Consider the following 23,421-nt stretch of genomic DNA (forward strand, 5'->3'; position numbering starts at 1 on the left):
GTTTCAATTTTGATCTTCAGGTCGAAAGAGTACAATCCCCTTTCATTCTACAAGCAGGTATATTTACGTGTTTGGTTAGCACCGATGTCGCAGCTAATTCTGTCATTAATTGTAATTTACTAAACAAGGACTACAGTGGGATGTAAACAGATCCTATATGCATATTACACGTCTGATGGCGTTTACAATGTGCATGTAGTATGTTACAGTTTAATCAAATTACGTTTCGAACATGTATCATGTCATCACGTTTAGGACCAAGGCCGTGCTTTAGTGGTTAGACGTAGGTTTTTCATTGCAGAGATAGGCTTCAATCGCTGAACAATGTATATGACATTTCTGCCTGACAAGTTAGCACTGAGGCAGGTTTTGCTCGCAGTACTTCAGCTTTCCCCTGCCTGTCATCCTTCGTTCCACCAGTGCTCCACATCATCTATCATTTTCAGCGGGGTTCACAAAACCTGGCCTCTATTAGGACAGCGGTCATCAGCTGATACCTGACAGTGTAGGTCAGAATTATGAAAACATATAATAATGCCGTGTTTTCTATGTTCTACAAAACGTGCTTACTTATAAAACAAAGCGGAAAGAACGCCTTAACTGTTTAAAAAAAACATCACCTATGATAAAACATGTGCTCGTCAACCTAACATACTGTAAACCTACATATGTGACGTGTTTAAGCCAGAGTCAAAAAAATGCTTGTTTAAGATGCTGTGGTGTAGGTAGGAAGGGTCATTCGGCAAAAACAGCGTTACGAAATAGGAATGTGTAAGATCCATACCAACAATGTGTAAATATGGGCCGACAACAATGGTCAGCTTTTATATGAACTCCTGCGTGCATTGTTATATTACCTAAGAAACTAATTGTTACGTCATCTGTTTATTCGACATTGTTGTGTTTCATTACTGCCGTCAACAATCCGCTTTCGTCATTGCGGAAAGAGCTTTGCTGTGAATCGCTTATAGAAGAAGTGCGTCGTAGAGTAGAAAATTTTGTGCTGTTAAAACATTTTAGAATATCACAAGTACTTATCTTATATAAGAATATTAATAAATCTGTGATACTGCCCTCCACTCTCTCCATTTTAGTGTTGATTAAATCGATAGTCGCCGGTGGACATCGTGGTCTCTTACAATTGAACAAAGTTTGAGGTAAGGGATTCCTGTTTATTATTATTGTTCATTACGTTAAGCGTTAAGCGCCCGCCTCTCGAAACCGTAAGAGATGGATCGGGACATATTACGTACGAAATACGTTTTACCTTTTGAGCTTTCCACATCTGTTTTCAGATTTTACATATCACAAATGGTTTAGGTTCAACAAACATTTATTTATACAAACAAGGGCGCATCGCACTTCACGCTGCTGCGTTTGCGTATTTACGTCAGCTTCTCCGGAACCGTGGTTCCACTGTCAATTTTTTTAAATTAAAAGCGAATAAAACAATTTCAAAGAAAAAGGAACAAAGAAACTACCCATGGGCAGGGAGAAAATTCAGAACAACGATCAAGAGTACAAATAGGTTGGCTTTGTAGACTTGTCAGAATTATAAGAAATCCTGTTTAGAAGATACAATGTAAAAAAAACATCCTAAACCCTTTGCAGCCGGAGGAGTGTAGTCGGTAATTGGTGATAGTCGAAGGGAAATACACAACTGGAAGCAGAGATGCATAGAGAAATGAAAACGGAACAGTCAGTCCCAACCTCAAAGAAAACATGTCAATTACAGAGACCAATTGACTCATGCTGTAGGAAATAATCACCATTTACTTTTGGTTTAGATATAGATAAGATAAGATAAGAATTTTACATTTTTATTCTGTTAATTTTCATTACTGTATGTTACATCCATAGTTGTCTATTATTTGCATACACATTTAAGTATTAAGTACTCTTATTTTGTATTTATTATTCCTAGAATATCTGTCATTTAACTACACCATTTAGTATCGTGAAAATATACTAATATAATATAATATAATATATTTGGTTTAGACTATATACAGAGATCTGTGGCCGCCTAACACCAGGTTTTCACGGCCACAGTCCTTACATCGTAGCACTATTCGCACTACTGCTTACTACAACTATTCACTAATGCTACTCTACATGACTCGATATAGAGTAACGCTGAAAATCTCTTCATGAAGGGAACACTTTAACGCTATATCTTATTTGGAGTGAACACAGAATATCTATAGGATTGTAGTATCTGTTGTACCTGTACTTTTCCGCTCTCCTCGACGTAGAGTTTGTATGATCTTTGACTGTCTTCAATTCGTGGCATTCGTTCTTTCGCAGGGAGTCTGCCATTGTTGGAGCATCGAATTGTGACTTAGCAAAGGAAATCGTCGAACATCCAAAATGGTAAGCGATAGAATACAATTATTTGTAATTATATTTGAAGTGTGGTTTTTAATTCCCCATTGTAGGAAGTCGGTTCTCATTATTGTGTGTTCATTTTTATGTTCCATTGGTTAAATGAACAGGTTGCACAACAGATTGCAAGCTTCGAAATGTCAATGAGCTTCCCTTATGTGCAGTGTTAAAGGACACTTGTATTTTTTTCTACTTACGAAGAGAGTGTTATTATTGCTTACGAATATTTTTATCTTGCGGGCCTTCATAAAAACAATTTTCACATCCATTCCTAAAGCCCGCTTCCATGCTGTGCCGCATGGGATATGACATTATATGGTCAGCAAGCAAGTTCGCTAATTAAAAAGAAATTACTTTCCGCGATTCATGTTACATCTTGAACTCCAGATTGTTATAATCTGATCAAATGCACCTTGAAAATGATTAGCACAATTGTAGGAGTTGGAAAATTTACCTTGGTAGTGTTTGTGGAATTTCCAAAGGAGAATTGCCTTGTGTATTGTTCGTTTCATTTTAAATAATTGTATCCGGTTGAAGTAATTTGTGTGCTGATACAAATTGTAGGTTTCATAACATCACACAATTTGAAGATTTCCGTCTTCTGGGTTGTTGCGCTGTGTAGTCTGGTTGATGTTAACCAACGTTTCAGAGGTCATACTGCCTCCGTCATCAGGGCGATAAGTATGAAGATTTCTGTCTTCTGGGTTGTTGCGCTGTGTAGTCTGGTCGATGTTAACCAACGTTTCAGAGGTCATACTGCCTCCGTCATCAGGGCGATCATCGACCAGACTACACAGCGCAACACCCCAGAAGACAGAAATCTTCATACTCACCGCTGTGAGAACCTCAAGTCTTACATCACACAATTTACTTTACCCGGAAGCAATTGCCTAAGGTAGTGTTGATGGACGTTTCAAAAATTGTTTCTTAGTGCAGTAATTTGTGTGTACCTATAAATTAAAAGCTGTTTTCAAAAAAGTTGTCACCACATGTTAATGGTGCATCCATGAAGTAACAGTAAATAAGCTTATATGTTTATTTGTGGCATACTTCCAGGTGAACTTTACTGTAGATGAGATCCGTGTTATGATGGACAAGAAGAGAAACATACGCAATATGTCTGTGATCGCTCACGTTGATCATGGGAAGTCGACACTGACCGACTCCCTGGTATCCAAAGCTGGTATTATTGCCAGTGCTAGGGCCGGTGAAACTCGCTTCACAGATACACGAGCAGATGAGCAGGAAAGGTGCATCACTATCAAGTCCACGTGAGTACTCTCTGTCATCCGATGTAGTAGTAATGTTTGAACAAATTCTTCCAGCACACAAATGGTCATACGAGGTGCGATCAGAAAGTTTTCAGACTGCGCCTATAAAAACCCGTACACTTATCTCAGGCATTAAATTCATCCATCACCCTCGAAGTAGTTCCCCTGGGAGTGAACACAACGATCCCAGCGCCGCTGCCAAGCCTGGAAGCATCCCTGGAAATCTTTCTTTGTCAGCCTGTCAAGCACTATCTGCGATTCTGCCTGAATCTCTTCTATCGTCTCAAATCTCCTTCCCTTTAGCTGAATTTTCATCTTTGGGAAGAGGAAGAAGTCACACGGCGAATAAGGAGGGTGCGGGATGACGGCCATGGTGTTTGAGGCCAAAAACTGGCGAACTTTGAGGGCGGTGTGCGCTGGCGCGTTGTCATGATGCGTCGCATGTGGAGTTCGTCCTTTTAGAATCAGCTGACAGGTCCCATAGCCTATCCCAACAATGTCGCACAAGTCGTTGATGGTACGACGTCGATCTTCGTGAATGGCCTGCCGAATCTTCGTAACATTTTCGGGCGTTGTGCTCGAAGATGGTCGTCCAGAACGCTCGTCATCATCGACAGAGGTTCGGCCATTTTTAAAACGTGAATGCCACACAAAAGTTTGTGCATGACCCCTTGCGGACTCTCCAAATGCTTGCTTTAGCATTTCATAGGTTTCCGTAGCCGTTTTGGCGAGTCTTTGGCAAAATTTGATGCACACTCTTTGTTCATGAAAATCCGCCATTCCGAAATCGCAGGAGGGTCTGTGTAATGCACTACCAAAACGCCCGTAACTAAGAAACAAATGCTAATTCGATGATGCCGGCTGGCACACTGATTCACTATGAATGTAGGCCGCACCTCCTAGCGGCAGAAGCTCGTACTACATCCGGTTCGCCCTCTATTGACACAGTCTTGAAACTTTCCGATCGCACCTCGTACTGTAGTTTGTAGGCAGAGTTCGCCTTGTCGCAGACTTGGACGGTGGTGGCAGTGCATATGCAAATTCATCGCTATGCTACCGCGGGACCCCTATCTCTATGTCCAGTGGCGGTAATAAAGATGTAAATTGTAACATATGCCTAGTGATTCCTTATATTTACAAGGTAATGTGATTATTGTGAAAACTGCTAATAACTGGTTTTTCTGAAGTACAATTTTTTGCATTGGCATTTCTCTTGTCTTTGTTGCATCGTAAGCATGGAACATTACACATTATTTTTGTCGGCGACACACAACATATTGGGATATAAATGGAATATAATTTCTGCTGGACTTGCAATAATTAATTCAGAATAGTTATTAACTACATCTATAGCCTTATTTTGAAGAGGAATTTGGTAGGAAAAGACTTACCTGTGTTTTCATTATGAGTGCATATGTTTTTGCCACAGAAGAAATTTTAGGCTCATTAGAATGTCCTTGATTGAAAATAAACTGTAGAGACTGGTTCATGGGTGGGAAATGGCAGCTTTGGACCGACATATCAACATTACGACAGATGCAGTATTTCATATTCAACAACACCTTAAGCTCTCAGGAAGTAAAAGTTAACTTAATTGCAATTTTAAAACAGATATAAGAATGCAGTCTAATAAATATACAGCTTTGCATTAGTGGCATTAGTGATCTTAATTTTCTCGGCGGTTACCATTAATGCAATGATGTAATTTACTGCTCTCAGGGCCATCTCCATGTATTTCGAACTGGACGACACGGATCTGGTGTTCATCACGAACCCCGATCAGGGTGACAAGGGAGAGAAAGGATTTTTGATTAATTTGATTGACTCTCCGGGACACGTGGATTTCTCTAGTGAAGTGACGGCTGCCTTGCGTGTTACTGATGGAGCCCTTGTTGTGGTAGATTGCGTATCAGGTGAGATGCGTTCTGTGACGCTCCTTTAAGTAATGTTCATCGAGGGTTGACATATGGGCAATGAACTGTCATGTCAGTGTAGAACTGAGGCATTTACAAGATATATGACTACCTGACGTACTGAAAGTTCCTTCCAGCACACAAAGGGCCGTGCTGTAGTTTGTAGGCAGGGTTCGCCTTGTCGCAGACTTGGACGGTGGTGGCAGTGCAAATGCAATTCATCGTATGCAGCCGCGGGACCCCTATCTCTATGTCCAGTGGCGGTGGTAAAGATGTAGATGCAACATCGTACTGATGATCATTTAATTATGGAGTGGCTGAAAAGGGAAATTAATAGTTTATAAGATATTTTACGTCAATTTTCCCTTTATAGAAATATCTGTGTATATGTCTGTAATTATATTCATATTCAGTTCTCATTTTTTTTCCTAGAAAGTTTTAGAAGTTAATTACAAGGAGTAAAATTAACGGTGGGTGGATAAGGAACGTGAATGTTACCTCATCTTGGGGATCCAGGTTCATTTCTAGGCTGAACATGCAGGATTTAGTAAAATGGTGTCTCGAACCTGGCAGTCTCATGTGGATCATAGTAAGAAAGTTTGAGGTTTGGTCTTGCTTTCGTGTCGTGCTCGGCTAACAACTGGATGTTCGCCAGGTGTGTGCGTTCAGACCGAAACTGTGCTGCGACAGGCCATCGCCGAGCGAATCAAGCCGGTATTGTTCATGAACAAGATGGACCGAGCACTGATGGAGTTGCAGCTCGAGGCCGAGGCACTGTACCAGACCTTCCAGCGTATCGTTGAAAATGTTAACGTGATCATTGCCACTTACAGTGACGATTCTGGGCCTATGGGAGAAGTGAGGGTAAGTAACACGATGTTCGCACCGTTCTGGCGTGTTCTGTGAATGCTTTAATTAATTTGGATAGGGGAGGGCTGTAAATGGAGGAAAAGTAGATTTTGACATGCCTTTCTGTAATCCCTTTATTTGAAGTAATAGTGTTGGAGATCCTTTCTAGAAGAATGTGACTGCTTCCAAGTTTACTGTATTTTATTTAGGTTTTGGTGAGGTGTTTATTATTATAACATTTAATCACCCTCGACAGACAAACAACACAGTAGATGGAATAATATTAAGGTGAAGTAAGTTATAATATTCACAGTTATGTTTTTATTGCCCTGTATAAACTTTTGAGCTAATGTTTGAATTTTCATGTTCACAGGTTGACCCCAGCAAGGGTAGTGTTGGTTTTGGCTCTGGTCTGCATGGCTGGGCTTTTACCCTCAAGCAGTTTGCTGAGATGTACGCTGAGAAGTTTAAGATTGATGTTGTAAAGCTTATGAAGAGGTGAGATCACATGCTTTTAAGTGTAGGTGCTAACATTATTTTCTAATTGGAGGTCGTAGTTAACGTACATGAAAACAAATGTCATTGGTTAGTTTCTTACAGAGCTGAAACCGGTGCCCAGATAAAGAGTGGATGAATATTTATGGAGCACTGGTTGTGTGGAAGATGAACTTCGACACCCAGCAAATATTTAATCGTGTAGATTTCCTTATTCTGGTTTTTATTGACTGTGCTTTAAAAGGTGGCAATATTAATTTTTCAGGCTTTGGGGAGAAAACTTTTTCAACGCTAAGACCAAGAAGTGGTCAAAGCAGAAGGAAGACGATAACAAAAGATCCTTCTGTACGTACGTGTTGGATCCTATTTACAAGGTAAGTATTTTTTGTGTTTTACTCATTCCGTATCTTGATTCTGGGAGCCGAGATAGTTCAGTCAATATAGCGAGCGGCTACGGGCCGGACGAGGGGGGCAGAGGATTTTTTCCCTAGCCTCTGCGTCCAGACCAGCTCTGGGGCCCACCCAGCCTCCTATCCAATGGGTACCGGGGGTAAAGCCGGCCGGGGCGTGATGCTGACCACTTACCCCCATCTAGTGCCGAGGTCAAGAATGAGTAGGAGCTGTACCTCCACTCCCCCCAAACGACCTGCATGCCGTGTAGTGTGTGACTGCTTTACATCTTGATTCTCGTATTCCTTATTGGTGCTTTTTCAAATGCATCAAATGGTGGGGTGATTTTGAATGATGTGGAAGGAAGATTAGGGGTTTATTTTATGGTGATATTCCGCTTCTTGGCTGGAGTAATGAAGGAAGGCCACAAGACCGCATTCCATGATGATAACTGGTCCCTGGGGTCAAGATTTAAACCATATACCACCCAGATACCAAGCAGGCTTGCTTCTGCTTTCAAATACGGCTTATTTGACTGACACTTTATTTTGCCGTAGGTGTTCGATAGCATAATGAACCACAAAAAGGAGGAAGCTGCTAATCTGTTGCAGAAGCTGAACATCGAGCTTAAACCCGAGGACAAGAACAAGGACGGAAAGGAACTTCTTAAGGTGATGAGAGCCCAGTCTTGGTATTGAAATGTGAAGATGAAATTTGTTTCTGCGTGTTGAAATGATTGGTCTGTTTGCCAGTTTTTAATGTCATTTTCACTGTAGGTTGTGATGAGATCATGGCTGCCAGCTGGTGAAACATTGCTTCAGATGATCGCCATTCACTTGCCGTCGCCCGTCGTAGCACAGAAGTACCGTATGGAGATGTTGTATGAAGGACCACTTGATGATGAGGCAGCTATTGGCATTAAGGTCTGTAGAAAATTGAACCTTTTAACTTTATGCTGTTTGCGTGTGCACGTCAACACTACATGGCTATTGTTTTAAATAATTGTCTCTTCACATGTCAATATTTTTTTAACTGAAAAAATTAATTCAAGCCGTGTGGTGTGGTATTTCTTAAAACCATCCATGTTACAGGACAAAACTGTCTGGCTGAATGAGTCTGCCCATGGTGCATATACATTTTTAATCATATCTTATCTGATCAGCTGGTGATATTACACACCTCTTACGAAACTCATATAATGTTCGTTACTAAACTCACAAAAGCCTGCCACCTATCCCTATCCAAAGCCAGATTAGTCTAATTCATACCCTCCAACCCTATTTTTCTAATATTTTAATATTCTCCCATGCAGCCTGAGTACTCTGTGGTTTCTCTTCGTCAGTCATTTTAACCGAAACGTATTATTCTATACTTTCTTCTAGAATTGCGACCCTAATGCTCCGCTTATGATGTATATCTCTAAGATGGTGCCTGCAACCGACAAGGGCCGATTCTATGCTTTTGGTCGTGTCTTCTCTGGAAAGGTGAGGAATTTGTTTTGAGTGCAATGTTGAAGTGCATTCATCTAATTGGTCGCATCTAATATAAGGAAGGGCTATGGAGTGATTTGTGTACTCGGTATCCCGCCCTATTTATTTTAGCAGGCGCTGAGTGACTTGTTTGGTTTCCCCATAGGCTTTTTGAATATTGCCTGCTTGATGGAGACTTGCTCTTTACTTATGAGAGAGAAAATCGTTCTTTGGTTTTGGTTGCCATGATACCACAATGTGTAACCTGAATAGGGGAACATACAAGAAAATAATTTGTATGCATTTTATTGTGAATGGCCTGTTGTGGAAAGGTGAAATTGGAATGAATTTTGTCATTTGTTGCGCATATTGTACAGAATTAGAGTTTCTTGGTGGTGGGACCATGTACTCACTGAAACACTGTCCAGTTCTGTAAGAGCGGAAATTGGAATACTTGGAAAGACAAGTTTCAAGGTGTGCTAAGCCCTTACAGTACCTGATCAGAATCCATTTCAACCTCTAGTTCCTCTTTTCTAACATCACATTATCTCTTATTTTACATTAATTAAATTTGTTAATTTTTAAATGTTTCCTAATTCTGTTTTTTGTGAAGTACTAAGTAAAAATAAAATAGAATTTATTGTTTTATCAAATCTTTGAATGCCTTTTGCATATTTTTTGTAGGTTGCAACAGGAATGAAGGCCCGTATCATGGGCCCAAATTATGTCCCAGGCAAGAAAGAGGATCTATATGAAAAGACCATCCAGCGAACTATGCTGATGATGGGGCGTTGTGTTGAGGCCATTGCGGATGTCCCCAGTGGTAAGTCTCGTGTACGTCTTTGAAAGCAATAGATTCCCCAAAACGCCACGCTTCATCTCCTTTTATGGAGATCGCAAGTGCCAGAGTATGTATTTTGGGGTAAATAAATATCCAGCTAGGAAGCACCACCTAACTCGGTGTTTTGTGGTGTGCCGGAAGTAATGGATAAAATTATACTTTTTTCTTGCTTTCAACTAGTGTTTGGGTCGGTTGTAAATTCGTATATGTTAAAGGATTGAGTGAAATTGCTACGTAAATTGTCTCGAATGAGTCCTGTGTCATTTGTATTTTCCAGGTAACATCTGTGGATTGGTTGGTGTGGATCAGTTTTTGGTGAAAACTGGTACCATCACAACGTCCAAGGATGCCCACAATATGCGTGTGATGAAGTTCAGCGTGTCCCCTGTTGTGCGAGTTGCTGTGGAGCCCAAAAACCCCGCCGATCTGCCGAGACTTGTAGAAGGTATTTTTTGTGTTGGATTTGTATTTTTTATCTTCATGTGGTCGATTTTCAGATTTTAAAGTTGTTAAATCATTATCTGTAAACTTTTAATTTGTGATGTGATATCATTTACCTATTTCTTGTTAAACCTTGTGTTACTGTTACATGAAATATGCGTAGTTAAAACGTTTGCTTCTGAAGTTTAACCCCAAATCGCCACACTTTCCACTTTGGCATATAGAGTGGTTAAGTGCCATTATTGAAATTTGGCTAAAGAAAATGTCCATCTAGGAAGCACCAGAGGCCAGCAAAATGTCTTTCGGTGTGCCGAAAGTGATGGGCACAAGTTTCGTTACGTTTCTGTACTGTTACGTGTTGTAGAATAGTATACTGATACATTATTCATTTCTAGGTCTGAAACGTCTGACAAAATCTGATCCTATGGTTCAGTGCATCATTGAGGAGTCTGGCGAACACATCATCGCTGGTGCTGGTGAATTGCATTTGGAGATTTGTCTGAAGGTGAGTACAGTATTGGTGCAGTTGTGTTGAATCTGTAAAGTCAGTTTCTAGGCATATATTCTCTGAAGCTTCACTGATTTTTGTGTTCAATAATTTGTTTACTTACACCACATAGCACTAAATTTTCAGGATTTGAGAATGATTTGGCCTTATTTGGTTGTAGAATTTGTTTCACTTTCACTAAAAAGTGATTGAAATATTATTTGGGTTTGTGAGAGCTGGTTAATGTCAAGAAGCGAGTTGATGTAGGATGCAAATATTGTTTAATTATTTTTATTGAAAGGGATTCGAAGGTTCATATTTGCTCTTGGATTCCTTCTGATCTTATTGATGACTGTGTACAGTATACTTTCATATTACTTTATTGAGCTTCTGATGATGATTTTCTTATATTCACAGATCTGTTCTGAAGTCGTATGAAAGATTGAAAGGCCAACTGAAGAACTTCTGCATTGATTTAAATTTTGTTTCACATTTGTTGTTGAAATTTTCGAATGCTTAAAACTTTGGCTGTTATCAGTCTTTTGTGTTAATGTTATTTGAATGTATTTCCTGGACTCTGGTTTGATGATACACCTCTTTCTGCTCTTCGCATGCGGTTTTATTTATGGTATATTTAATCCCGCTGTCAGCTCGAACTGCATAGCGTCAGGCAATAAGATGAATAATTAATGAATTGGAAGGAGTATCATTGCCTAATTTAGATACTACTACAGCATTTGACTGAACAGAGTAAGGGAATCATTTAAAAACTTTCATCATTATAGCTGTTCTGTGCAGATATTTTAACCTCGACTTCTCGGATATGTAGGAATGCAAACCTTTGGCCGCATAATTTGTTTGGTTTACTTATGGTTCGCAGTTTCTGATTAAGAAACAGAATTTTGCTGTTGATTACAAAGGCTGCAGGTTTTTTGAATTGGTGGTCTAAATTTGAGTACGTATATATGTTGATGTTCTTATGAACCCTGTTCTAGGATTTGGAAGAAGACCATGCTTGCATTCCTCTCAACAAATCTGATCCTGTTGTATCATATTGTGAGACAGTATCAGAAGAGTCTGTCCAGATGTGTCTCTCAAAGTCACCCAACAAACACAACCGTCTCTTTATGAAGGCACAGCCCATGCCTGTTGGTCTAGCCGAAGATATTGACGGGGTAAGTACTTTTTGAAAGTCTATCTCAAGTGTAAAGTTCTTTATTTTGCAGTAGTTGTATTGAGCTTTTAACTTGGTTGTGTGTTGTAACAGGGAGAGGTGAACCCACGTGACGAGTTCAAGGCACGGGCTCACTACCTGAGTGAAAAATACGAATATGACGTCATAGAAGCCCGTAAGATCTGGGCCTTTGGTCCTGATGGTACAGGTCCGAACCTTCTCCTTGACTGCACCAAGGGTGTCCAGTACCTGAAGGAAATCAAGGACTCTGTTGTGGCTGGGTTCCAGTCGGCAACCAAAAAGGTAGTTAGTTGTTATCTGCCTTGAACGTTTATTGTAAATGTTGCAGGAGGTTGTGTTGTTTGGTGGGTCATTAAAATGGAAGCATTTGAAATCAAATGTGGTTAATATTTAATTTATATTTATAACTCCATTCTAGTAATGCCATTATTCCAACATTTTTGCTGATTGTTGCATTGGAAATCGTGACCTTTATGTTTAATGTTGATAAATAGTATGGAGCTTCTAACATTTTGTCTTCGTATTTAAATGCCTCACAGTACTGATTGTAAACATCTTGTGAGGAAGCACTTTAAAAATTGTGTAAAGATATTTAATATCATTTGTAATTATTTTGTTCACGATTTGGGTATGTTTTGGGTTAACTGTGTGTTGATGTTATAGGGAGTTCTGGCAGAGGAAAAAATGCGAGGTGTGCGGTTCAACATTCATGATGTGGCATTGCACACAGATGCCATCCACAGGGGTGGCGCTCAGATCATTCATACAACTCAACGCTGCTTGTATGCTTGCGTCCTCACAGCTCAGCCCAGACTCATGGAACCAGTTTACTTGTGTGAAATTCAGGTGGGTGGAATTCAGTTCGTACTAAGAATTGATACATTGAACTGAGATAAAATTTTAATGTTTTGATAGAGAAGGCTCTTACTGTTCCCTCTTTATAAAAAAAGACACATAGGTCTTAAAAAGTATGAGATCTTGAATTTTGAGATTTTAATCCAGTGTTTTCTTTATGATCATAATTGCCTATATGGGAAGCTGTTAGCTCGCTGCTGTTAAATTTCAAGATTTTGTGAACGGTATTAAAACTGAAAATTTTGGTGTCCTATGCTTCCTAGTGGTCTAGCGGTTAGAACGCTGGCCTTGTAATCTTGGGGTCTCGGGTTCGATTCCCGGCGGTGCCCGAATTTATAACTTGTGTTGGGCAAGGCCGTGGTCTAGGCAACACGGAGTTTTCCTCCGGGGGCTTCCCCGGTTTCTCCGTGGCATCCCAACAATTACTCCATTCACACACAGAAGAAGGCAATGGCAAACCACTTCTGGATCATCTGCCAAGAACGTATATGAACAGGTCCCAGTCCGAGAAAAGGATGGAAGGATCCTGTTCATATGGACCTGTCGTCAGACAGAACACTAAATAATCATAATAATAATGCTTCCTAGTGTCCAGAAGTCGCTGTTGGTGGTATCTATGGCGTGTTGAACAAACGAAGAGGACACGTGTTTGAAGAAACGCGGTTGGCAGGCACACCTATGTTTGCAGTTAAGGCTTTCTTACCTGTGAATGAATCATTTGGTAAGTGTAATGTTATTTTTGAATATAGATTGTGCGCACTACTTTGGCCCGAACATTACTTAAAGTTTGATGAACATTTGTATATACATTAAAATCAATGTAACCATAAACCTTGCGGTATAGAATGAAGTAACCACTTATTTTTTCAGTTATAGTGTGTACTTTGGTGTAACAAACTGTGGTAGATTTCTATAAAAGTCGGTGTTTGCATGTAGGAGAAAACTCACTCTTGTGCTACCCTTTTTCCATAGGCTTCACAGCAGATCTGCGTAGCAATACAGGTGGACATGCATCCCCACAGTGTGTGTTCGACCACTGGCAGGTCTTGCCTGGTGACCCACTGGAAGTTGGCACAAAGCCCTATGCTGTTGTACAGGTAAGCTTACAACAAATCGCACATATTGCATTGTGCTAAACTATTACAAGAAGAAAGCAGGCGGAATGTGCATTGAGTAACGAGTAAACTCAAAAGTTAGCTTGCGAGTGAAAATAAGGGAAAGCTGTTTTCGATTGAGGTGTTTTGGCGGTGGAGGCTGTCTGGATTATGTCAAAATTCTGTCAAAACATTGGTAAGCTACCCGCAAGACCACTCAGGGATATAGCCTTGATGATAATCGACAAGAGAATGTTAGGTATACATTTGAACATTTTTGTTTCTGTATATTTTAATGTTTGCGTTTCTTCTATGTATTCCACGTCAGTGTAAAGTGTAGACACGCTTCTATGACTTTTAAACCGTTCATCACTTGTTGCTCTGCCACAGCAAATTTCTTCTGTTAGTGGAATCCCTCATGATAATCTGTCCTGATTGTTTTACACAAAACAGACACCAGTTATATCAAAAAAGAATTTACTCTTGTGAAAGTTTATCTAAGAATTTGATGTCTGTTTGGCATCACACCACTTCACTGAATTGTACATCATTTATTAACCAGGCCTTTGTGTAGTAAGCTGGAACGTGTTTCATTGGTTTGCGTAATATGTACTTTTTTCTGTCATATTTTTGTTTGGGCTTCTGATGATGATTACTCGTATTCACAGACCTGTTCTGAATAATTGATGAACCAGAACGGCCAACTGAGGAAGCTGTGTGTAATTATGAATAAATGTGGATGTGGACTGTTCTGTTCAACATGCGCTTAGAATTAATTGTTGTTTCTTTTGTTTTGTAGGAAATACGCAAAAGGAAGCAACTGGCGGAAGGTCTTCCAGATCTTAATCAATATTTGGATAAATTGTAAATGTTCATGAAGTTAGGTGCGATGTACAAAGTATTTAATCAGTTACAAAACAAATTATGTATCATTACAACATTTGAAATCGGTAGATGAATGGTGTGTGCTTTGAGAGAAGCTGGAAAGGAAGGGGGCAAAATTGCATTTTAATGTGGCCTGTGAAGGCGCTGATTCATCCATGTACATGCTATGAAAAATGAGAGGAGAATGTTATACTGTATGCACCCAACATGCCTGCTTCATTGTTTGATCATTACACCACTGACTTTATTTGAAGAAGTACTGCATCACTTAAGGTGTTAGAGAATAACAACTTAAGACAGACTACAGTGTAGTTTTCTTTTCCCCCCTATATCATTCCTGTTAATTGAATGTTGTTTTGCTGAGAAGACATCTGTGTTTTGAAACAGTGGGAGATTTGTGTGCATTTTTTTTTCCTTTCCTTCCTCCCTACCAGACATATCATGGAAATACTTTTTCTAATCTGAATTGGCTGCTGCTGTTGCTATGGTTTGCAGTCTTGTTTGTATTTCCCATCTGGTATTTTTCTATTAGAGTAATGTTTTATTATCTCCAATGTTGACAGTTCCATGTTGCATAGTTTTTAACTTATATCTTAATTGCGTCATGCTTGTGTTCTTCAATACAATAATTTATTCACCGTCTTTACACAAGCTTATAGATTGTTAAAATCACATAAAATTATAACATTTCAACATTTCAAAATGTAACAATATCAAATGTTGAAATGTTATAATTTTATGTGATTTTAACAATCTATAAGCTTGTGTAAAGACGGTGAATAAATTATTGTATGGTTTTTAACAATCTCACATTGTTTTGCATTCACAATTTTGTTATAAAATGCATAACAAAATCGGTGGGTATTTTGGCTGGAATGGGAAACTTCGTCTCTCTGAAGGGAGAATGCAGATTAGTGGTGTAAAGTGTAACATCCCCGAGATTTTTTGGTTGTAAAAGATGGAAGACGAATTAAGAGCTTTCTATTAGGTTGTGTAAAAAATAATGGCAGTTTTTGTTATTTAAACTTTCAAGCATATTTTTTCGCAATTTTTTTATTTAATTATTATTGTGATATATATATATATATATATATCTTACTATAAAAATTTGTGATTAGTCGTTGTCGTCAATAAATTACGTCATCAACAATGTCAACTATAAACAAAATCGGCATTGTTGTGGAACACAACAATGCCGAGTAAACAAATAACGCTTCACAACAAAGAAATCAAAAACTATCAAGCCAGTCGCATTATCACTGCTCCAGAAGCAGCACATCGCCTCCGAACAGCGACATAAAAATATTTAAGAAATGAAGAAACGTGAAAGAAGACGTTGCCAACACCGACAAGGTAATCTGATACTAATAATAATATTCAACCAATAAGAAACTAAACTAACCCCCCGAAGGGGTGTTAGTTTAGTGTCTTACTCAAGATTTTAAGACGCAATCAACCCCCCCCCCGAAGGAGGGGTTGGTGCGTATTAAACAAATTACCAACCCCTCGAAGGGGGGTTGGTCAGTTGTTTTAACCACCATTCGGGGGGCTTAGTTTATCTTACTATAAAAATTTGTGATTAGTCGTTGTCGTCAATAAATTACGTCATCAACAATGTCAACAGATATTTGTTTACTCGCCATTGTTGTGGAACACAACAATGCCGAGTTCAACAACACAATGCAGAGTAAACAAATAACGCTTCACAACAAAGAAATCAAAATCTATCAACCCAGTTGCATTATCACTGCTCCAGAAGCAGCAAATCGCATTCTTGAATATTGACTGACAGTTGGCCTAAAACATCAGAAAAGTGAAAGAAGAAGTTATCAGGTATTTGAAGTACCAACTCCAACAACTCCTACAAGGTAAACTGATACTCATTCGATATATTACGATTACGAAAGTATTATTTAAACTGACTTTTGATCGATTTTAAGACGAAGATTTGCAGGGGTGGGGCTGGACGTAAGTTGTTGACTGAACAAGAACTGTTGGTCTCTGAACAGCGACGTAAAGAACTACATCAGACCTACTTAACAAGTAAAGAAAAGCGAAGGGAGATTTACATTGATAAACGTAGAAAATCTTATTCAGCAAGAACAGAAGAGCAAAAACAAACAAACGATGATTTGCAAGGGTGGGGTTGGACGTAGATAGATGACTGACCAAGAAAATTGGCCTCTGAACAGCGATGTATAGAACTAAAACATCAGACGTACTTAACAAATAAAGAAAGCGAAGGGAGACCTATATTGATAAACGCAGGAAAACGTATTTAACAAGAACACAAGAACAAAAAATCAGACGAAGATTTGAAAGGGTGGGGTTGGACGTAGAAAGTTGACTGACCAAGAACTGTTGACCTCTGAACAGCGACGTGAAGAACTAAAACATCAGAACTATTTAACAAATAAAGAAAAGCTAAGGAAGACATACATTGATAAACGTAGAAAAACTTATTCACCAAGAGTAGAAGAGAAAAAACGAAGATATGTATGGATTGGGTTAGACGTAGAAAGTTGGCTGACCAAGATCAGTTGGCCTCTGAACAGCGAGGTAAAGAACTAAAACATCAGAACTATTTAACAAATGAAGGAAAGCGAAGTAAGACTTACATTGATAAAAGTAGAAAAACGTATTCAACAAAAACAGAAGGGAAAAAAATCAGACGAAGATTTGAAAGGGTGGTGTTGGACGTAAAAAGCTGACTGACCAAGAACAGTTGGCCTCTGAACAGCGACATAAAGAAGTAAAAAATCAGATTAGAGGAAGTGCTCCGAATAAGACACTAAATTAACACCCCTAAGGGGGATAGTTTAGTGTCTTACTTAAGAATTTAAAACGCAACCAACGCCCTCGGAGGGGGGGGTTCATCAAGTATTTTAACCACCATTCAGGGGGTTGTTTAGTTTCTTACTCAAGGGTTAAAACACTTGAATGAGACACTAAACTAACCCTTCCGAAGGGGGTTAGTTTAGTGTCTTACTCAAGATTTTAAAACGCAACCCCCCCAAAGGGGGGGTTGGTCAAGTGTTTAAACCCCCCATTCGGGGGGTTAGTTTAATTTCTTACTCAGGGGTTAAAACCCTTGAATGAGACACTAAACTAACCCCCCCCCCCCCCGAAGGGGAGTTAGTTTAGCGTGTTACTTAAGATTTCAAAAAGCAAGCAACTTCCCAGAAGGGGGGTTGCTCAATTGTTTTAACCCTCAATTCGGGGCGGTTAGTTTAGTTTCTTACACAAGGTTGGTGGCGTTTTACAAACTTGACCAACCCTCCCTAGGAGCTCCGAAAGGAGCGCCCTGCTCTAGTATATAAAATTTTGAAGCGTGAATTTCGCTCTACTTATTTATGCAAATAATTTTGCTTCCAATGATTATTTAATCGTAATTTTGACTATTAGAAAAAAGATGGAGAAACAGCAAATTCGAATGAGTTTAAAATGGGACGTAAAGCAGCGGAGACGGCTCGCAATATCAACCACGCATTCGACAAAGGAACCACTAGCGAACGTACAGTTGATCGTTGGTTCCAGAAATTTCGTAATGGGGATGAGAGCCTTGAAGTTCAAGATGGTCGTGAGAGAGATTCCCTCATTGGCGACGACGAATTGAAGACATTAGTTGAAGCCGACCCATGCACAACGGTTCGAGAGCTTACTGCTGAACTAGACGTAAACTTTAAAACTGTTTCTAACCATCTTCGAGAAATTGGAAAGTCAAAAAACCTCGATAAATGGGTTCCTCACGAATTAAACGAAAATCAAAAGAACCTTCGTTATAAGATCTGTTCTGCACTGATCTTGCGCAACAAAAACGATCCATTTCTTGATCGGATTGTGACGTGTGACTAAAAATGGATACTCTACGACAACCGCCGACGTTTAGCTCAACGGTTGGACCACGAAGTTGCACCAAAAGAAGGTAATGGTGACTGTTTGGTGGTGTGCAGTCGGAATCGTCCAGTACAACTTTTTGAATCCCAGCGAAACTATTACTGCGGAGAAGTATTGTCGCGAAATCTCCTGCACGACAACGCCCGACCACACGTTTCGCAAATGACGCTCCAGAAGTTGAACGAATTGGGCTACGAAACTCTGCCTCACCGGACCTCTCGACAACCGACTACCACTTCTTCAAGCATCTCGACAACTTCTTGCAGGGAAAAGTCTTCAACAACCAAGCTGCTGCTGAAAATGCCTTCGAAGAATTTGTCGCCTCCAGAACTCCAGAATTTTATGCTACTGGAATAAATAAACTTGTATCGCGTTGACAAAAATATGTAGATTGCAATGGTTTTATTTCGATTAATGAAGTTTAATATAAGCTGAGACATTTTCGATTGAAGACAATGGTTAAAAACCGCCATTATTTTTTACACAACCTAATACTTTAGTGTTGTCAGGGTGATTGAAATTAGGAGTTTGAGTTGCAGATGTTAAACATGCAAAGGTGATGAAAAGAATTTGTTTATAAATTACTTTAATAAGTGTGAGGTTGCTTGTAAAAGGTATGATTCGACTGGTTCTGATGGCAAAAATGACCATTCCTTCGCCACCTGGATAAGCACCGCTGCTCAAGGAAGGCTTATAACTTGTGAAGTATTTCATGAGTTTGTTGTTGTAAGGTTTTAATTCTCCAGTATTTTCTTGGTTTAGAAGCAGCTATGATAGACTTTGATTTGGGTGGAACAAACCTTGAAGTTGAAGAACCTAAGATTATTCTGGTGTCTGCGATTGGTTGTACTGACCTTGTCAAGAATACACTTGTGAGGTGGTAATGAATATGAAGAAGACTTCTAGATTGGTGTGCTGTATAGCCTGGAAATTTACCAACATTTCAGAAGTGCTTGCTTCTTCACACTGATGGTGGCAGTAAGCACTACTGAATTTCTATGAGACTGCGTGGGGCAACACCTCAGAAGACTCGCCATTATGGTAACCATTAACACTGATTTAACTTTGGTGGTAAAATGATTGACCACTGCCCACGTAATTAATATCAGAGTTTCAATCTCCTTTTCCTACATGAAAAAGTTTGACGTGTTATTACATATGGTATGGTTTAAAACCCAAAGAATAATGTTCTTGTTTGGTAATTCTAAAAGCAGCAAACCCCTACACCACGAAAAAATAAGTATGAATTTTATGAAAATGTAACAGGAAAGTACTGCAGTTATCTGATTGTGGACCAATATTCGTCTTAATACGATGGGGCCATCATAATTTGTCTTGTTTGGATATGTAAATATTTGGAATATATAAAGTGACGACGAAAGACCGGGGTAAGAAGTTGAAGAACCCTCCACTACATCAAATCTCTGATTATCGACTGGTTTCAGGTTTTATTCCATTACTGTTGGTGGACCTGCAGTATTAAAAGAGTTTATGGTATTAATCCTGTAATGTTACTAATCATTTAAGTATACTATAACAATCATGGGTATGAAGATCAGAGTTGCGCTATTTTCCGAGAAAGGGTGAACGTCAAAGTGGGAAATTATTGTCCATGAAGCAACATTTTAGTAGAATTCCTCAACTCATTTAATTTTGTTTTCCCTGTTTTCCAGTCTGCAAAAATATGATTGTGTATTTTGACTTCGGTTTTCATATTAAAAGAATAACGAATGAAATCGCGTATTGTAAATTGTGTGATGTATTACCGTATATTACAAAGTTAAAAGTATATTGATTGTAGACAACTGCTCTAGACCTGAATGATTAATGCATTTATAGTGTAAGGTAGCACTTACACCATGCGGGTTTTCAAGACATCAGTATTATTAACTTTCGTGTTGCTGTGTTGTTTTGTGTGCATTTTTGGCATGGTAAGTGAGAATCATTATTTACGTTCTGGAAACAACATGTTTTACTTTCTCTACATATGCTATATTTAGTTTAAAATCCTATGATTTCTTCTTTGTGGGGGGGATTTAATTAGCAGGTGGCCTATGCCTATAATAGCGAGAAAGGAACTGTGCGGTTCAACAATTTTTGGAAAATAAACTTCGTCATATCTGCATCTCTCTCGGTATTATAGGTCAATTGTGTATAGGTTAGGTTGCACAGGGCTGGACATAGAGTTCACAAGAGAAATATATGGAACGATTATAGAATTTAAAAAAGTAAACTTTTGAAAATTGAAAGAGTTGAAATGCAAAGGGAAGGTGGATGTTAAGAGCGGTGCTGTTGTCTAAGAATATTGTGCAATTGCAAGCTCAGAAATCAACCGTTCTGCTACCAGGCAATTAATTATGCAAGAAATCACAAATACACCGTCAGGTACATAAATGTGATGTTGTATATTGCATAACAAAGCTACTGGCCTACTATGAATGCTTATAAAAGTAAACATGTGGCACGCACAAGGAAATGAAAATACATATGTAATTTTAGTTTGGAAGCTTGAATTGGGAGACTTAACACAGATAGGTGTAGGCCTAGAACGGAATTTAATTTTCAAGAAACACAGTGTAAGTGTGTACTACGAAAACTTAAGCTTAGATGGAAATATTAAAGTGTATCTCAAGAAAGTATGGTGAAAGGATGTGGATTGAACTGGTTGACCTCATGTAGGGTCCGATGGCAATTCCTTGTCAGCATGAATTTTTCAGTGCCATGAAAGGCGGAAAAATTATCGACCAGCTAAGAGACTGAATTCAGGTGACTCAAATTAGGATCCAACTGCGGGCCCCTGTGAACACGGGACTGAATTTCTGGTACCATAAAAGACAGCAATTTTCTTGACCCATTGATAATTGAAAGCATAATCACGACAGATGCTCTATGCACCAAGGAAGTAAAAGCAAGGATAGCCATGGCCAAGGCAGCTTTCGTCAAGAAGAGGATACTTCTCACTAGCAAGTTGGGCTTGGAGATGAAGAAGAAACTAGTGAAGTGTTACGTATGGAGTGTCGCGCTGTATGGAGCAGAGACTTGGACACTCAGGAAGAAGGAACAGAAATACCTGGAGAGTTTTGAAATGTGGTGTTGGAGAAGAATAGAGAAGATCAGGTGGACGGATCGAGTGACCAACGAAGAAGTATTGAGGAGAGTCGACGAGCAAAGAAACATTCTGCAGGCGATTACACGAAGGAAAGCTAACTGGCTGGGACATATTATGAGAAGGAATGGGTTACTGAGTGACATCATCGAAGGCCAGGTTGAAGGAAAGCGAGGACTGGGAAGAAGACTGATACAGCTAACCGACGATCTGAAACAAGGAAAGAAGATGAAGTTCCAGGAATTAAAACGAGAAGCTGAGAATAGGGAAAACTGGAGAGCTCGTTTTGGGCAGAGCAATGGACCTGTCGTAAGACAGAACACTGAATAATAATAATTGATAATTATCAGCCTCTCAGCTTCGGAAATGCTGGTAGAAGGATAATATTGAAACGAATCTTAAAGAAATTGAATAAAGAGTATGGACCAAATATGTGGCTCAGGTTAGGTAGTTACTTGAGTAAATTAAAACGAGTTGATAGTAAAATGTGACGCTTCTAATAATGTAAAAAGGAATTCTTTGGCATTCGGAACACCTTATTTACGTCTCCGTACCATCTTCAGAATGTGCAAGTTAGAATCCAATATGAATTCTTTATTTTATATGTTTGTACGTTGTGTAAAGACGGTAACAATCAACATAAAATTTTAGCTCACGATTTGACTCTCCAGTACAATTTAACGATTTCTTTGTGTTCACGAACGATATATTACGTAGACCTATGGTTGTGTTCGATGTAATTATATTGACGCGACCAATAATAGATATTAATTACGATCTAATTCGTCACGGCAGTAGTAAGAATATTTGACTGAACCACGAGGAGCTGGTAATATCTTTCGTAAACACGGATTAATCCATTTGGAAGCCAGAGTACATACACAGTAAAATCACATGAGAATTGACGTCGGGTTCATAGTCTGTGTGGATCTGCACGAGAAGGAATATAATGAAGTTATCCAACCCTAAAATCAAGCGACCATAATTATTTATTTGCTTTCGCTTCTGAAATTTGTATAAGATAAACCGGTAAACTGTTAGCTATTATCAAATGAAATAAGTCAGAAGTGGGCTATATCTGATGAAAACCATGCAATCACATGAGTGTTGTGGTTTCTTCCCCTCCTTTCGTGATATACCAAAAATTGGACTTTGGGATAATATTCTTAGGATACTTAGGCGATCCGTTCTTCAGTGCCTTGAGCTTCTGCGGGTCCCAACTTTCGTTGGCTTTGATCTATTAGACAGTTGGTAGGACACCTTGGACGAGTGATCAGCCGGTCGCAAGGCGACTACCTGTACACAGGACAGCATAATACAGAAAAACGCGGACAAACATTTATGGCTTGAGTGGGATTCGAACCCACGGTCCCAGTGCCCAAGCGGCACAAGGCCCACGCCTCACACCGCGCGGCCACTGTGACGGCAGGAATGATATTCAAAAAAGGTAACTTTCTAGTTTATTTTCCTACGCGTAAAAACGAATACAGACAATCAATTAATAGAGAGGAAAATAGGTCTGCATTTATTACAAGGTCTTTCTAAACCTTCTATTTGTAAATATGACCGAGTTTCGATAAGCGTTTGTGGAAAACAGTAAGATTGATTTCTGTCTTTTGACTGATGGTTAATTCAAGAAAGTTCAACAACGTAGTTAGTATCGAATGGTGTAAGGATTTGTGAAAACTTAAGTAGCATGGACGTAAGCAAAGCGGTCGAGGCTTTTAAAGGTACTATGTCGGAATCAGCCATGAGGGACTGAGGAGAACTATAAACATCAGATTAGACGAAACCTCCCGAGTATGAAGCACAAGTACTAACTAAACAACAGGAACGTTTTATGTGCTT

The 23,421-nt window shown here is 39.3% G+C and overlaps 1 protein-coding gene and 1 long non-coding RNA gene across 3 annotated transcripts in view; both read left to right on the forward strand.

The window, feature by feature from the left end:
• Window positions 1-948: 948 nt before the first annotated feature.
• On the forward strand, window positions 949-14,962 carry LOC110827535 (translation elongation factor 2-like). The gene is made up of 19 exons (XM_087343591.1): window positions 949-1,157; window positions 2,308-2,373; window positions 3,442-3,656; window positions 5,376-5,569; window positions 6,225-6,433; window positions 6,792-6,916; window positions 7,179-7,287; window positions 7,861-7,974; window positions 8,080-8,226; window positions 8,686-8,787; window positions 9,457-9,595; window positions 9,891-10,058; window positions 10,450-10,559; window positions 11,537-11,716; window positions 11,809-12,018; window positions 12,400-12,582; window positions 13,180-13,312; window positions 13,564-13,688; window positions 14,485-14,962. Exons 2-19 carry the CDS (start codon window positions 2,371-2,373, stop codon window positions 14,551-14,553), a joined length of 2,535 nt encoding a protein of 844 aa, XP_087199717.1. The 5' UTR covers window positions 949-1,157; window positions 2,308-2,370; the 3' UTR covers window positions 14,554-14,962.
• A 708-nt stretch (window positions 14,963-15,670) lies between these two features.
• Window positions 15,671-23,421, forward strand: part of LOC110827518 (uncharacterized) — a 108,781-nt gene continuing 101,030 nt past the window's right edge. Inside the window, exon 1 of one of the 2 annotated variants that reach the window (XR_015533823.1) lies at window positions 15,671-15,923. This is a non-coding gene — a long non-coding RNA (uncharacterized LOC110827518). Of the gene's footprint in view, window positions 15,924-16,261; window positions 16,439-23,421 lie in introns of those variants that run through there. The other variant, XR_015533824.1, reaches the window with a different exon arrangement.

The sequence above is a fragment of the Zootermopsis nevadensis genome, unplaced genomic scaffold, assembly GCF_977971745.1.
Source record: "Zootermopsis nevadensis isolate Lab colony 2312 unplaced genomic scaffold, Znev_1.0 Znev_ptg000006l, whole genome shotgun sequence".
Lineage (NCBI taxonomy): Eukaryota > Metazoa > Arthropoda > Insecta > Blattodea > Termopsidae > Zootermopsis > Zootermopsis nevadensis.